Consider the following 15,706-nt stretch of genomic DNA (forward strand, 5'->3'; position numbering starts at 1 on the left):
ATGGGCCCTGCCAGCTTCTGCCCTGGGGCATGGCCTGAGGGCCCATTTTGCACATAGAGAAGCAGAGACCCAAGGATCAGACCCAGCTGACTGGTGACAGAGTCAAGTCTTGCACATTCCTCAGATTTGCCTTGGGAAAGGGTTGAGAGGGGTGATGAGGGGTGCCTTGAGAAGCAGAACTGTGAGTTGAGGAGGGGGTGGGCATCATCTGCCCGGGGGTGACCCCCTTAGGTAAAATTACTGTCCCAGTGGACCCTGGCCTTGCTCTCTTGGTGGACTCTACATGTATCAGGCCCTTCACAGGCTTAAGAGTGGCAAAGATGTGCCAGGAGAAATGGTATCTGTTATCTCCTTTGTCCTGGCTAGGAGCCAGAAATACTTGTTCCTTGCTATGGTGGCATCTGGGCCCCTAGGAACGGCTGAAAGGTTTTTGGCCACAAGCTGAAGTGGTGGGTGCTAGATCAGGGGCAGCAGCCCCAGGCGCCAGGGGGGCTCTCCACTGTGGCGTGGGCAGCCTGGACAGATGGACACCTGCCCTCCAGATCCAGGGGACTGAGCGGAGAATGTCACGGTGGCAGTCCAGAGTCAAGAGAAAGGGCCCTGGGTGTGTAGAGAAAGCAGCAAGGGTAAGGGGTAAGGTCGGGGTGAGCCCCTTGGGTGAGGAGCTGGAGGGGGTTCCCATATGAGTCCCGAGGGAATGGACTCCACAGGGAAGTGGAAATTCCTCCCAGGGAGCAGAGCTGGATCCAGCTGGTTTGGGTGTGGCAGCCAGTAGCCCCCTAGGAGGGCAGATTGATGAGGGAGGGTCTACAGGGGATGCTAAGATGGTACCCCACATACTATCTGGTTTATACCCTGTTGGACCAAGGCCTCCTGTGTCCCTGGTCGCTATGCATCATCAAGGCTGCTCTTGTCAGGCTCACCTGAGAGAAGGTGCTTACCTGGGGGAAATCAAACCCCACAGTGGCCAGTGGGAGCTTGTTGAGCCCTTGGTAGTTGGGTGTGTGCCAGGCAAAGGTTCCCCTGAGGGCAGCAGCAGTGCCCTCACCTGCCAGGCCAGCTTGTAACCTGGGTGCACCTCGCCTTGCTGTCCAAAAGCTCTCCTACAGACCTGTAAGGGCCCATACTTCTTTTGTCAGCTCCACTGCTATGACAGGAGGCTGTGTTCCAGTTCTGAGTTGAGAAGGCGGAATCTGCCCAGGCCGTGGGGGAAGCTGACCTGAGTTTCTCCACCACAGCCTGGAGGGCTTTCTAGGTCTGTTAGTCCTGATGTGCAAACCTGTGGGGAGCTGGTGAGTTTTAGACCCTCCTCTTGGCTTCCACTCTGTTGGGTGGTCACGTGAAATCAAGCCACACATGTTTGAGCACCTCCCCAAGCAGTGTGACTTAGCAGGGAAAGAGGGAGGAGTAGCAGAGCATTTCTGGCAGAGGAGTGCGCGTGCACCCACTAGTGTGTTCACAGAAGGCAGAAGGCTCTGCACAGCAGCGGGAAGCGCTGGGACAGGGGCTTGGGCAAGGCGAGGGGCTCACAGCACAGCACACCAAGAGCAGTGGGGGCCAGTGAGGGGATGCAGTTCAGCGTTGAAGCAGGGGACAGACAGGATGAGAGAGCAAAAGCTAATTGTTGTGGGAGCATGTCCCATCCGACTGGAGGCAGGAAGAGCAGGTGGGCTGGTTAGCTGTGGCCAGCCTGTGGGACCTGCAGCAGGGTGGGTTGGTGCTGCGGAGGGATGCACAGGGGCCACAGCTTCTCCTCCAGTTACCAGCCCCTCCCTTCTCTTCTCAGAGGGGAGACAAGGCCCTGGGAGGTGAGCCGACGGATGGCTGCCCCTCGAGGCCATTCGCTTTCCTGAGCGCCTCACACAGCGCCCCCATGTGGAGGCAAGGCTGAGTCACTGCTTCCTCAGCGCAGCCTCCCACACCGGGCCCTCGGCCCTACCCCTGCCTGAACCAGTCTGAGCCATCTTCACTGCTGATTCCTCGCTGCTTCTCCAGGTGTGGTTCTGTCCGGGTGACAGCACACTTGCAATACAGGTGGTTGGTGGCTCCCCAAGAGCATACGTGCCAAGTGAGTGAGGTCACCTGTCTGGACACATCCCCAGCCCCGTGGCAGCTTTCCTGTGGGGGCCACCGCAGCACCCTCCCAGGAGAGGTGCTGGGAGGGTGCTGCACAGTATTGACAGCGCTGGGGGTGCCTCTGCCACTTCTCTTAGCTCTGTCCTGGTGCTCTGGGCTCTCCCCATGTCTTCAGGGTTCATCCTCCCATGCCCAACCCCAGCTTTCACTGGGATAAGACCAAAACCCGTGTTCATTTCCTGTGACTGCTGTGACAAATTGCCACAAACTGAGGGCTGTAGACAACAGAAAATTAAGGCGTCAGCAGGGATGGCTGCTTCTGGAGGCTGTGCAGGAGAGTCCTTCCTGTGCCTCCGCCAGCACCTGGCAGCCTCTGGCAATCCTTGTGGTCCAGTCTTGCCTCCATCTTCCTGTGGCCTTCTCCCTGGGTGTCTCCAGCTCTCCATCTTGGAAGGACACCAGCCCTTGGATTTGTGCCCACTCTAATCTCCTATTACCTTGTCTTAACTTGGGTATATCTGCGAAGACCCTATTTCCAAGTCAGATCCCATTCACTACTTCCAGGGCTTATCACTTCAGCATATCTTTTGAGGGAACACAGTTAAAACCCATAACATTCTACCCTCTGGCCTTCAGAATTCATATACTTTCCAGGTGAAATATATTCATCTCATTCCCAGAAGTCTTAGCCCATTCCAGCTTCAACTCTTCAAATCCCTTATCACATCTCAAATTCGCTAGTTAGGAAAGGCTGATACTTTGCGATGGTCCATCCTGGGGTGAAATTCCTCCTTGTGCAAATTATGTGCTTCCAGAATACAATGTTAGGATAGGGAAAGGAGAGCTACTCTCATTCCAGAAGTGAGAAGAGGAAAGAATAAAGGGGCTGCAGGTCCCAGAAAGTAAGAAGGCATTTCAAGGCCTGAGAACAGTCTTTGTTGGCCCTCTCCTCTGACTTCTGGAACCCAGGAAGCAGTGAGCCTGCTGGCCTCCCAGCCTGGTGGCTGAGATGTAAGCTATACCCTTGGTGCTGTCTCCAGAAAAATGCTTTCTCATTTTTTTTGCAGTAAGGACAAGCTGAGCATTTTCCAAATCTTCAAGTTCCAGTTCTGTTTTGTTTACAATTATTTCTTCGGTTTTTATCTCTTCTCCCACTTTGCTATAAGCAACAAGGAAAAACCAGGCTATACTTCTAACATTTTGCTTCAAAATCTCCCAGGCTATTCATCCACCTTCCTCACTTACTAATTCTGCTTTCTACCCAGCACTGGAATACAGCTCACCTGGATTTTCTGTCACTTTACAGCAAGCCTTTGTGCCATTCCTCATTCCCTCCTAAAGCCTTACTGGGAGCACCACTAGCATTCAGCTCTCTCCTAGTGTTATGATAGTCCATGCATTCCCTGAGAAAATGGAAGATTTCTCTATGATTCTTCTCTGACCCTCACCAGAGTCACCTAAAACAATTTCTTTTTTTTTTTTTACCAATAGTCTCAAGGCAGTCTGGCCTTTTCCTGTCCTGCTCCTCTAAGCTCTTCCAGCTTGTGGCCACCCCCAATTCCATGGCCACGTCCACATTTTCATGTATTTGTTACAGTGGTGTCTTTTTCCTGGTATTAAACCTATATTTGGTTTTTGGGGCCACCATAGTAGATTGCCACAGCAACAAGATTTTATTCTCTTAAATTTTCTGTATCTGAAATAAAGGTTCCATCAGTACCGTGTTCCATGTGGAACCTCTCCAGCTTCTGGGTGGCAGCAACCCTCAGGCCCTTGTCTTGTGTCCACGTGGCTCCAGTCTCTGCCTGTGTCATCACCTCCTCCTGTGCAGGCCCTGCAGGGCTGACAGGACTGGGGCCTTACTCCCGTGTCCACCCTGGCCTTCCTTGGGGCCGCAGGCCTTTCCCGGAGATTGGGCTGTGACCTCCTGGCTAAATGTCTTGCCCCTTCCTCTGGGGGGCGATATAGACCAGCCTTGGAGCACTCCGGCGCAGGGCGGTGCTCCCTCCCTGTGCCTGAGCTCCAGCCCCACTGTGATGGGGCTTCTGCAGTGTAGAGTGCTGACTCCTCTGCAGTCCAGATTCCCAGACCTGACTTCAGTGTAGCTCCCCTCCTTGCCTCATCAGGGCCTCCGTCAGCAGCAGCTGACACCAGCTGGCGATGTGTGTGCTGTACGTGGGCAACTTAGGGAGCCTCCGTGAACAACAGGGCCAGCACCCGGCACAGCCGGTACCCAGTAGTGAAGGAATGGGTCATGCCCCTAGGGCTGCCAGAGCCATCCAGTATGGAGACAGCGCCAGTGGAAGGTGTTGTGAGCCATGCAGAGAGACCACACGTTGTTCAGGTTCATTTCTGTGAGTGTCAAGAAAAGGCAGGTTCACAGACTGAAAGCATATTGGTGGTTGCTGATTGGTGTGTGGTTTCTTTCTAGGGTAGTGAAAATGTTCTAGAATAGGTAATGGTGCACAACTGTGAATAAACTGTAACCACTGAATTGTACACTGTCAGTGGCTGAACTCTGTGGTATGTGAATTATATCTCAATAAAAACAAAAATGGTTCCTGTGCAGGCAGACTCTGCTAGGGTGCAGCTCAACAGAGGTTTCTGGTGCAGCCTGGGCACACAGGCTCTGGGGTGCAGAGGGCTGTGACTCGGCAGTCAAGCTGGCCTAGGCTCTTCCTCTGTCCTTTTTCTGTCCACCTTAGGACCACTCGTTTCATTGAGGAGAGCTGTTACGTTTTAAGTGAAGTCCATTTACATTTTTCATTGACCAACAGCTCCCACTTCCAGCCCCTGTTTCACTACCTTAACTCCTGTGTCTTCCCATACTGAGTGGGCATTTTTTTTTTTAATTGGAGCATAATTGCTTTATAGTGCTGTGCTGGCCTCTGCTGTACAAAGGCATGACTCAGTCATAATTATATATCTATCCCCTTCCTGCTGAGCCTCCCTCCCCGTTCCACTCTTCTGGGCTGTCACAGAGCACCAGGCTGGGCTCCCTGTGATACGCAGCAGCCTCCCCACCAGTTGCCTGTTTTACACATGATACTGTAGGTATCTCAATGCTGCTTTCTCAACTTGTCTTACCTTCTATTTCCCCTGCTGTGTCCGTGAGTCTGTTCTCTGCGTCTGCATCTCCATTTCTTCTCTGTAAATAGGTCCATCATTATTATTTTTCTAGATTCCGTGTATGTGTATTAATATACAATATTTGTTTTTCTGATTGACTTCACTTTGTGTAACAGGTTCTAGGGTCATCTACCTCTACAACTGACCCAAATGTGTTCCTTTTTATCTCCGAGTGATACTCCATTGCATATATATGTACCACATCTTTTCTATTCATTCATCTGTTGATGGACATCCAGGTTGCTTCCATGTCCTGGCTGTTATAAATAGTGCTGCAGTGATCATTAGGGTACACGTGTCTTTTTGAGTTGTCTTTTTCTAAGAGTATATGCCCAGTAGTGGGCTTGCTGGGTCATAGGGTAGTTTTATTCCTAGTTTGTTGAGGAATCGCCACACTGTTCTCCATAGTGGCTGTATCAGTTTACATTCCTAGCAGTGCAGTAGGGTTCCTTTTTCTCCAGCATTTATTGTTTGTAGTTTTTCTGATGATGGCCATTCTAATTGGTGTGAGGTGATATACATTATTATAGTTGTCATTTGCATTTCTCTAATGATGAGCGATGTTCAACATCTTTTCATTATTGGCCATCAGCAGGGAGATCAAACCATTCAATTTTAAAGGAAATCAATCCTGAATATTCATTGGATGGATTGATGCTGAAGCTGAGGCTCCTGTACTTTGGCCACCTGATGCGAAGAGCCAACTTAATGGGAAAGACCCTGATGCTGGGAAAAACTGACGGAAAAAGAAGAAGGGGCCCAGAGGATGAGATGGTTAGATAGCATTACTCTCAGGGATACTATGAAGGACAGGGGAGCCTGGCATGCTGCAGTTCATGGGACTGCAAGGAGTCAGACAGACTTGGCAACTGAACAACTTGGAGAATGTCTTTTTTGGAGAAATGTCTGTTTAGGTCTTCTGCCCATTTTTTTGATTGGACTGTTTGTTTTTCTGATATTGAGCTGTATGAGCTGCTTATATATTTTAGAGATTAATCATTTGTCAGTTGCTTTTAAGTTTATTTAGGTCTATCTGTTTATTTTTGTTTCTATTTCCATTACTGTAGGAGGTGGGTCAAAGAGGATCTTGCTGTGATTTATGTCAAAGATTGTACTGCCTATGTTTTCCTCTAAGAGCTTTATAGTTTCTGGCCTTATATTTAAGTCTTTAATCCATTTTGAATTTGTTTTTGTGTATGGTGTTAGGACATGTTCTCACTTTATTCTTTTACATGTAGCTGTCCAGTTTTCCCAGCACCACTTACTGAAGAGGCTGTCTTTTCTCCATTGTATAGTCTTGCCTCCTTTGTCAAAGATAAGGTGCCCATAAGTGCGTGGGTTAATCTCTGGGTTTTCACCCGGTTCCATTGGCTTATATTTCTGTTTTCTATGTATGGAAATACATTTGTGTATTTCTGTCTTGATGATTGTAGGTTTGTAGCACAGTCTGAGGTCAGAAGATTGATTCCTCCAGCTCCCTTCTTCTTTCTTAAGACTGCTTTGGCTATTTGGGGTCTTTTGTGTTTCCATACAAATTGTGAAATTTTTTGTCTTAGTTCTGTGAAAAATACCATTAGCAGTTTGACAGGGACTGTATTGAATCTGTATATTGCTTTGGGTAGTATAGTCATTTTCATAATATTGATTCTTCCAATTCAAGAACATAGTATATCTCTCCATCTATTTGTATGGTCTTTAATTTCTTTCATCAGTATCTTACCGTTTTCTGCATACAGGTCTTATGTCTCTTTGATTAGCTCTAGTAATTTTCTGGTAGCATCTTTTGGATTTTCTGTGTATGGTATCATGCTCATGTCATCTGCAAACAGGGAGAGTTTTACTTCTTTTCCAATCTGGATTCCTTTTATTTCTTTTTCTTCTCTGATATCCAAAGCACAATTCTTATATATCAATCATTGAGTTAACGAGGACTCTCTAGAGAAACAGATCGATAGGGGTATGTGTTTTGCAGGGTGCTGGGTCGAGGGGTGGGGGGCAGAGATTTATTGTAGGGAATTGGCTCACTCAGTTGTGGTGGCTGGCAGATCCAAAATCTGCAGGTTATGCCATCTGGCTGGAGACTCAGGAAAGAGCTGATGTTGCGGCTTCAGTCTGAAGGCTGTCTTTTTTTTTTTTTTTTAAGCCTTTGACTGACTGGATCCACATTTTTACTCAGTGGGTCTGTGAATTTAAATGTTAATCTCATCTGAAAATATACCTGAATGGTGACATCTAGACTGGTGTTTGACCAAATATCTGGATGCCAGGGCCTAGATAAGCTGACATTAAAATTAACTGTAACAATCAGTTGGGTGGTAAGCGAGGGAAATGGCCAGAGTCAAGGTGTATGTAGAACTTTGTTAGGAAGCAGATAAGTATATGTTTCCTCAGATTGCCACTCACACTGTGTTATTTTGTTTATTTTTGCCTCTCAGGAGTTTTGCTTTCCTGATAAGCCTTGCATGCCAGTTAGTAATTTCAGTTCAGTTCAGTTGCTCAATCATGTCCGACTCTTTGCGACCCCATGGACTGCAGCACGTAAGGCCTCCCTGTCCATCACCATTTCCTGGAGTTTACTCAAACTCATGTCCATTGAGTCAGTGATACCATCCAACCATCTCATCCTCTGTCGTCCCCTTCTTCTCCCACCTTCAATCTTTCCCAGCATCAGGGTCTTTTCTGGTGAGTCAGTTCTTCGCATCTGGTGGCCAGAGTATTGGAGTTTCAGATTCAACATCAGTCCTTCCAATGAATATTCAGGACTGATTTCCTTTAGGATGGACTGGTTGGATCTCCTTGCAGTCCAAGGGACTCTTAAGAGTCTTCTCCAACACCACAGTTCAAAAGCATCAATTCTTCAGCGCTCCACTTTCTTTATAGTCGAACTCTCACATCCATACATGACCACTGGAAAAATCATAGCCTTGACTAGATGGACCTTTGTTGACAAAGTAATGTCTCTGCTTTTTAATATGCTGTCTATGTTGGTCATAACTTTTCTTCCAAGGAGTAAGTGTCTTTTAGTTTAATGGCTGCAGTCACTATCTGCAGTGATTTTGGAGCCACCCAAAATAAAGTCTGCCACTGTTTCCACTGTTTCCCTATCTATTTGCCATGAAGTGATGGGACCAGATGCCATGATCTTAGTTTTCTGAATGTTGAGTTTTAAGCCAACTTTTTCACTCTGCTCTTTTACTTTCATCAACAAGCTCTTTGGTTCTTCTCTGCTTTCTGCCATAAGGGTGGTGTCATCTGCATGTCTGAAGTTATTGATATTTCTCCTGGCAATCTTCATTCCAGCTTGTGCTTACTCCAGCCCAGCGTTTCTCATGATGTACTCTGCATATAAGTTAAATAAGCAGGATGACAGTATATAGCCTTGACATACTCCTTTCTCTATTTGGAACCAGTCTGTTGTTCCATGTCCAGTTCTAACTTGCTTCCTGACCTGCATATAGATTTCTCAAGAGGCAGGTCAAGTGGTCTGGTATTCCCATCTCTTTAAGAATTTTCCACAGTTTGTGGTGATCCACACAGTCAAAGGCTTTGGCATAGTCAATAAAGCAGAAGTAGATGTTTTTCTGGATCTCTCTTGCTTTTTCAGTAATCCAACGGATGTTGGCAGTTTGATGTCTGTTTCCTCTGCCTTTTCTAAATCCAGCTTGACCATCTGTAAGTTCAGGGTTCATATACTGTTGACGCATGGCTTGGAGAATTTTAAGCATCATCTTACTAGCGTGTGAGATGAGTGCAATTGTGTGGTAGTTTGAGCATTCTTTGGCATTACCTTTTTTGGGATTGGAATGAAAACTGATCTTTTCCAGTCCTATGGCCGCTGCTGAGTTTTCCAAATTTGCTGGCATGTTGAGTGCAGCACTTTCACAGCATCATCTTTCAGGATTTGAAATAGCTCAACTAGAATTCCATCACCTCCACTAGCTTTGTTTGTAGTGATGCTTCCTAAGGTCTGTTTGACTTCTCATTCCAGGATGCCTGGCTCTAAGTGAGTGATTATACCATCATGATTATCTGGGTCGTGAAGATCTTTTCTGTATTGTTCTTCTGTGTATTCTTGCTACCTGTTAATATCTTCTGCTTTTGTTAGGTCCATACCATTTCTGTCCTTTAGAGATCATCTTTATATGAAATGTTTCCTTGGTATCTCTGATTTCCTTGAAGAGATCTCTAGTCTTTCCTATTCTATTGTTTTGTTCTGTTTCTTTGCACTGATGACTGAGGAAGGCTTTCTTATCTCTTCTTGCTATTCTTTGGAACTCTGCATTCAAATGGGAATATCTTTCCTTTTCTCCTTTGCTTTTCACTCTTCGTCTTTTCACAGCTATTTGTAAGGCCTCCTCAGATGCCAGCGCTGCACAGCTGCCACTCCGCCAGCACTGCAGTCAGTAATTTGGTGTCTGTTTTTTTCCCATGTCATCTGTTGGGTACCTCCTTGTGTCACTTAATGAGGGGACTGCATCGGTCCATTTGCTGGAGATTTTGGTAGTAAGCATTTGTCAGGAGTACTTGATAAATGTAATAACTCGTTCCCCTTTTTGTTGGGTTCTTCTTTTCTTATTGGTCCTATTTCATTTTATCAATCTGACATTGCTTTTCCATGCATACCTATGTGGAATTGTAGAATCTTGTCTGCAAAGTGTATGCATGAATGTTTTCACAAGAAACCTCAGCACCAGCAGAGAGGCTGCTGTGCTAGGAGAGAAGGACAGAGTGAGTTCTGGGGCCCAGTGGGTGATGGTGCTTCTAGCCAAGGCAGTGGGCGTTAGATCTTTGCAGGTATGTAGGGGAGGCTGCTTAGAATGTTGGGGCCAAGAATGTGGGGAGAGATGGAGAGTTTGCCTTAGAGACGATTCTGTCTCCAGGGGCACCAACTGTGTCTGGAGGCAGTTTCTGTGGTCACAGCAGGTGTGGGGGCTGCTGCTAAACATCCTACAATGTATACAATGGCTCCAGAATGTTGGCCAGGGGACCCAGGTCCTGGCCCTTGGCACAGAGTAGTAGCCAGTTGAGAATCCCCAGCGGTCTAGATGGCACAGTTCATGCCAGGTCTGCACTTGCCTTTCTCCATGCATGTTTGAATCCCCCAGACAACTTGGAGGCAGGGACTTTTTTAATAGAATTATTGAGATAATTCATATCCCTTACAAATCACCCATTTGGAAGTATGCAGTCAGTGATTCTAGTACATTTACAGATTCATGCACCATCCCAAATCAATTTTAGAACATTTCATCACTCCAAGAAGAAACCCCATTAACAGTCACTCTCCTTCCCATCTTCCCCTTGCCCCACCCCACCACCAGCAACCACTGATCTGCTTTTTCAGTCTTGTGGGTTTGCTTATTCTCAATATTTCATATAAGTGACGTCATACAGCACATGACCACTAATACCTCTTCTTGTGCTCATGTTTCCAAGGTCCATTTGTGTTACAGCATGTATAGTAATGTCCAGTTGTATAAATATACCGTATGTTGTTTATCTCTTCAGTTGGTGGACATTTGGGTTGTTTCTGCCTTTGCTGTTATGAACAGTGTCTAAACATTCACTCACAAGATTTTGCGTGGACATGTGTTTTTCTGTCTTTGGAGTGCATGCCGACGCCCACCACTGGGTCAGCTTTAACCCTGTGCTGAGCTGTTTGAGTGTCTGCAGACTGTTTCCACAGCACTGCCCCAGTGTACATGCTGCCAGCAGCGTGTGACAGAGGAACTGCTTTTAACCCCCTTTTACACACGAAGAAAGCAAGGGTCAGAGCTGCTGAGACTGTGCTGTCCACCCGCACACCACACAGCTCACGGCCCCAGCACTGTCAGGTGGCTGCCTTGGACACCACGGCAAGCCTGGGCTTCCACGTCCTGGCTGTGTGGCTACCATGATGGGCCTGGCTGCACTGAGCCCTTTCTGCCTTAGGAGTGGTGAGACCAACTAGAGCAGGCTTCTCACATCCACCTTCCTCCTGGCAGATCAATCAGAACGTAGAGATTCAGCGCGGCCGCCTTCGGGATGACATCAAGGAGTACAAGTTCCGGGAGGCACGCCTGCTGCAGGACTACTCGGAGTTGGAGGAGGAAAATATCAGCCTGCAAAAGCAGGTGTCTGTGCTCAGGCAGAATCAGGTAAGTATCTGGGCCAGGCAGGTGGGATAGGTGGGTTAGCTCTGGGCCACAGCCCTGGCCTAACCCTGACTTTGTTGTCTCCATGGTCAGAAGACATTCCCTCCCTCCTTCCACACTCAGGCTGGGGGTTATATGCCACTGTGGTTCAAGGGGCAGCAGGGCCCCGCCCCTTCAAGAACAGAAAAACAAAGCCTCCGGCTATATTGTTGGCTGGCAATTAGACTGACCAAGGTGTTCCAGCCAGCAAAAAATGGGAGGAAGAATGGAGGTGATGAAGAGGTGATACCAAAAGACCCCAGAGGCTGGGTGTCTGGCTCTGTCTCATTTCAGGTGCCAACAGGAGACCAGCGTTGTCCGTATGCCCTGTGGAACCCTAGAGCTATCAGTGTACCCACTCCTCCTGCTGTATCATGTTTTCTAGCCTCCTTTGAACCCCATATGGTCCTGGACCCTGGGGTGAAGCGTAGTGACCCTTGAGCAGTGTGGAGATGTCCAAGCTGTCATATGATGTTCTCAAGTAACATAAAAATGGGTGGGACGAGTAGGAGCACTTCCACCTGGGACAGGACAGGGACAGGAGATCTCCTCTCCCCACCTGTGACAGAATGGGGACAGAAGGGTCGCCTCCACCTGTGAGAGGACAAGAGGGTCACTTCTACCTGGGACAGGACACCCAGGGGGTCCTGGGCACTCAGGCCCCTCAAGGCCTGCCCTTGTCACCTAACTGTCCAAGAACCACAGCTTCACAGGTTGGGGACTAGGGGGACCTTTATCCCACAAATCCCCAAATTGGGGACCTGGGTATTTAAATCCTGCATAAGGAAGTGTGGGCCTGTGTGTTTAAGCTGGTAGCAGACCTTCTGACCCTTGGAGCTGGAGCAAGTGGATCTCCTCCCAGGATCACAGGCACCGGAGCTGCGCCTCTGGCTGCTCGGCAGACCCTCTGTGACGCTGTGCTCATCTGTGGGTCAGGCATCCCGAGGAGTGGGAAACCAGACCATGAGTGGCACATGGTGGAGTCTGGCCTCTCCCCTTGGGGTTCCCCTGCTCCAGTCATCAGCTCACAGAGACCCTCATCCACCTGCCTCTTGAGTGATTTACTCCTCGTTTCTTGCACAGATGTTGCAGAATAATACCCATTTTTCAAAAGTTGCTCATAGACCCTGAGTACCCACACCAAACATTGGTTTCTGTCTGTTCCTTCCTTGTCCGCCTGCAAATACTGTTTTAGCACGTACAGCTTTGGACTCTGCCTCTCCCCCTTGTACCTGGGCGCCTCAGTCAGGGTGGTGTGTACAGTGGAGGCACATCCCACTCCAGTGGGAGCTTTAGTTCCTTCATTTTGAAATGTGATTAGAAGTGATGGTCACATTGCACATCTAGATACATATTTTATATATCTTAAAAGTATTTAATCAACTCTTAGCGATAATGAAATCGTTTTGTAGAATTTAAAATCAATATATACTTGGTAGCATTTTAAGTTACCTAACAGATTTGCAGTGTGGGTGTGTTCTGATTTCCAGGGCATCTTTGGTGCTGAGCAAGTCTCATGCTTTCGCACTGCTCACACCACGTGCACACGTGTCCCAGGCGCGAGCTCAGCATTTCCTGTGTGCACCTCATGCCTGCAACCCTCTGAGTATCCATGTTGTCCCAGCTGTTCAGTCACCACGATGGTGCTTCTTCCCCATCCCGCGGGGATAGAAGAGTGTCAACCTCTCTTTCACAGGTGGAGTTTGAGGGCCTCAAGCATGAGATCAAGCGTCTAGAGGAAGAGACCGAATATCTCAACAGCCAGCTGGAGGATGCCATTCGGCTCAAGGAGATCTCGGAGCGGCAGCTGGAGGAAGCTCTGGAAACTCTGAAGACAGAGCGGGAGCAGAAGAACAGCCTGCGCAAGGAGCTGTCGCACTACATGAGCATCAACGACTCTCTGTACACCAGCCACCTGCACGTCTCCTTGGACGGCCTCAAGCTTGGTGACGACGCCGAGGCCCTGGCCAATGGCTTCGAGCACGGTGGCCTGGGCAAGGTGCCGCTGGACAACAAGACCTCCACGCCCACCAAGGACGGCCTCACTCCACCCCCTCCCAGCCTCGTTTCTGACCTGCTCAGCGAGCTCAACATCTCTGAGATCCAGAAGCTTAAGCAGCAGCTAATGCAGGTGAGCGGGTAGATGGTGCTGGGACCCCACCCCATCCGGTTTGTGCCACAGCCCTGGGCCTTGGGCCCGTGTGCGCCATCCCCACCTCCACTGCTGTCTCCAGTGGTGTTGGCCAGACCTGCTGTTCACCAGGACAGTGCTTGCCTGACACTTTGTAAATTTTTTAAATGCTATGCACTGTATTTTACTTACATCTCTTTTACGTAGGTAATTCTGTATTGTTACCTAATTGGAACTGCAGCATCATAGGTGGAAGATGCCCAGAGAAGTAGTTTTCTGGTTATGAGTTTGGGCACCGCCAGAGGTTTAACATCTCTCTGAGGTCTCCACATATGGTTTCCTATGCTGTGTCCTTTAGACACGTCAGGGTTTCCTGCCCCAACAGAACAGAACCCCAGGGTCTGCCTCTTGGTTTGCTGCATGTCTCTAAGGAGGGACTCACTTGGCCCCACAGCTGGGCAGGGGGAGGAGCCATCATAGCCCCACACTTGACACCGCGACCCGAATTTATCACAGAGAGCTCAGCAGGGTGATGAATGTGGTCCGGACTGTCCAGGGGTTCTCTGAGGGCAGAGACTCCTGTGGGCTGTTGACGGTCCCTTGCTCTGCCTTTGCAGGTGGAGCGGGAGAAGGTGGGCTTGCTGGCAACACTGCAGGACACACAGAAGCAGCTGGAGCAAGCACGAGGGGCCCTGTCAGAGCAGCATGAGGAGGTGAGCCGCCTCACGGAGAACCTGAGCGCTCTGCGGCGCCTGCAGGCCAGCAAGGAGCGGCGGACAGCCCTGGACAGTGAAAAGGAGCGAGACAGCCACGAGGATGGTGACTACTATGAGGTGGACATCAACGGGCCTGAGATCTTGGCTTGCAAGTACCGTGTGGCCCTGGCAGAGGCTGGTGACCTCCGGGAGCAGCTGAAGGCCCTGCGCAGTGCTCACGAGGCCAGCGAAGCCCAGCACGCTGAGGAGAAGGGCCGGCATGAGGCTGAGAGCCAGGCGCTCACCGAGAAGGTCTCCCTGTTGGAGAAAGCCAGCTGCCAGGACCGTGAGCTCCTGGCCCGGCTGCAGATGGAGCTGAAGAAGGTGAGCGACGTTGCAGGTGAGACACAAGGCAGCTTGAGCGTGGCCCAGGATGAGCTGGTGACCTTTAGCGAGGAACTGGCCAATCTCTACCACCACGTGTGCATGTGCAACAATGAGACACCCACCCGTGTGGTGCTGGACTACTACCGTGAGGGCCCGGCTGGCACCGGCAGCTGCAGCCCTGAGACCCGTGAGCGCCGCTCACCTGTCCTGCCCAAGGGCCCACCACCCGCAGAGGGTAGGGCCAGGGACAGCAGCCCCTCGCCTGGCTCCTCTCTGCCCTCACCCCTGAGCGACCCCCGCCGAGAGCCCATGAACATCTACAATCTGATTGCCATCATCCGTGATCAGATCAGGCACCTGCAGGCAGCCGTGGACCGCACCACGGAGCTGTCTCGGCAGCGCCTGGCCTCCCAGGAGCTGGGCCCGGCTGCCGACAAGGACCGGGAGGCACTCATGGAGGAGATCCTGAAGCTGAAGTCGCTGCTGAGCACCAAGCGGGAGCAGATCACCACACTGCGCACGGTGCTCAAGGCCAACAAGCAGGTGTGCCGGCGCGCGGGTCCAGCGGGGGCGGGGAGGTGGGTGGGGGCTTTCTCAGCCTCCCTGGCTTCCCATCTGGTCCTGCCCCAGCTTGAAGAAAAGATGAGCGAAAACCTCACCTCGGTGCTGTGGGGAGGGGCTGGGTCTCAGGGGCCCAGGGCTGGCTGGGGCCTTGATCTGTAGTGCTGACCAGGGCAGCGGACCCCTCCTGACACCTTGTCTGCCTGTCTTTTACAACTCTGACCCCGCAGACGGCAGAGGTGGCCCTCGCCAACCTAAAGAGCAAGTACGAGAACGAGAAGGCCATGGTGACTGAGACCATGATGAAGCTGCGCAATGAGCTCAAGGCCCTCAAGGAGGACGCGGCCACCTTCTCCTCACTGCGTGCTATGTTTGCCACCAGGTAATGCTTACTGTTGTCACTGCTCAGCAGCCCAGGAACCTGGCCCTGTGGGAAATTTCCATTTCTGCCATTTGTGAAAACCCAGGGGCCCAAGTTTTTTCTCTACTTTGTGTAAAATGAAGAAGTTGGAAGCCAGAGGCTAAGAGTGCGGGTCCTTAGTGGCCAGGCTGGA

General features: G+C 49.9%; 1 protein-coding gene across 2 annotated transcripts in view; it reads left to right on the top strand.

Annotated features, from left to right (window-relative positions):
* Window positions 1–15,706, top strand: part of BICD2 (BICD cargo adaptor 2) — a 54,122-nt gene that overhangs the window by 32,860 nt on the left and 5,556 nt on the right. For both annotated transcript variants that reach the window (XM_020883134.2, XM_020883136.2), the window contains exons 3-6: window positions 11,190–11,342; window positions 13,075–13,509; window positions 14,127–15,134; window positions 15,383–15,534. In XM_020883134.2, coding sequence (XP_020738793.1) covers window positions 11,190–11,342; window positions 13,075–13,509; window positions 14,127–15,134; window positions 15,383–15,534 — 1,748 coding nt within the window. The remainder of the gene's footprint in view (window positions 1–11,189; window positions 11,343–13,074; window positions 13,510–14,126; window positions 15,135–15,382; window positions 15,535–15,706) is intronic.

This window comes from Odocoileus virginianus, chromosome 31 (assembly GCF_023699985.2).
Source record: "Odocoileus virginianus isolate 20LAN1187 ecotype Illinois chromosome 31, Ovbor_1.2, whole genome shotgun sequence".
Taxonomy (NCBI): domain Eukaryota; kingdom Metazoa; phylum Chordata; class Mammalia; order Artiodactyla; family Cervidae; genus Odocoileus; species Odocoileus virginianus.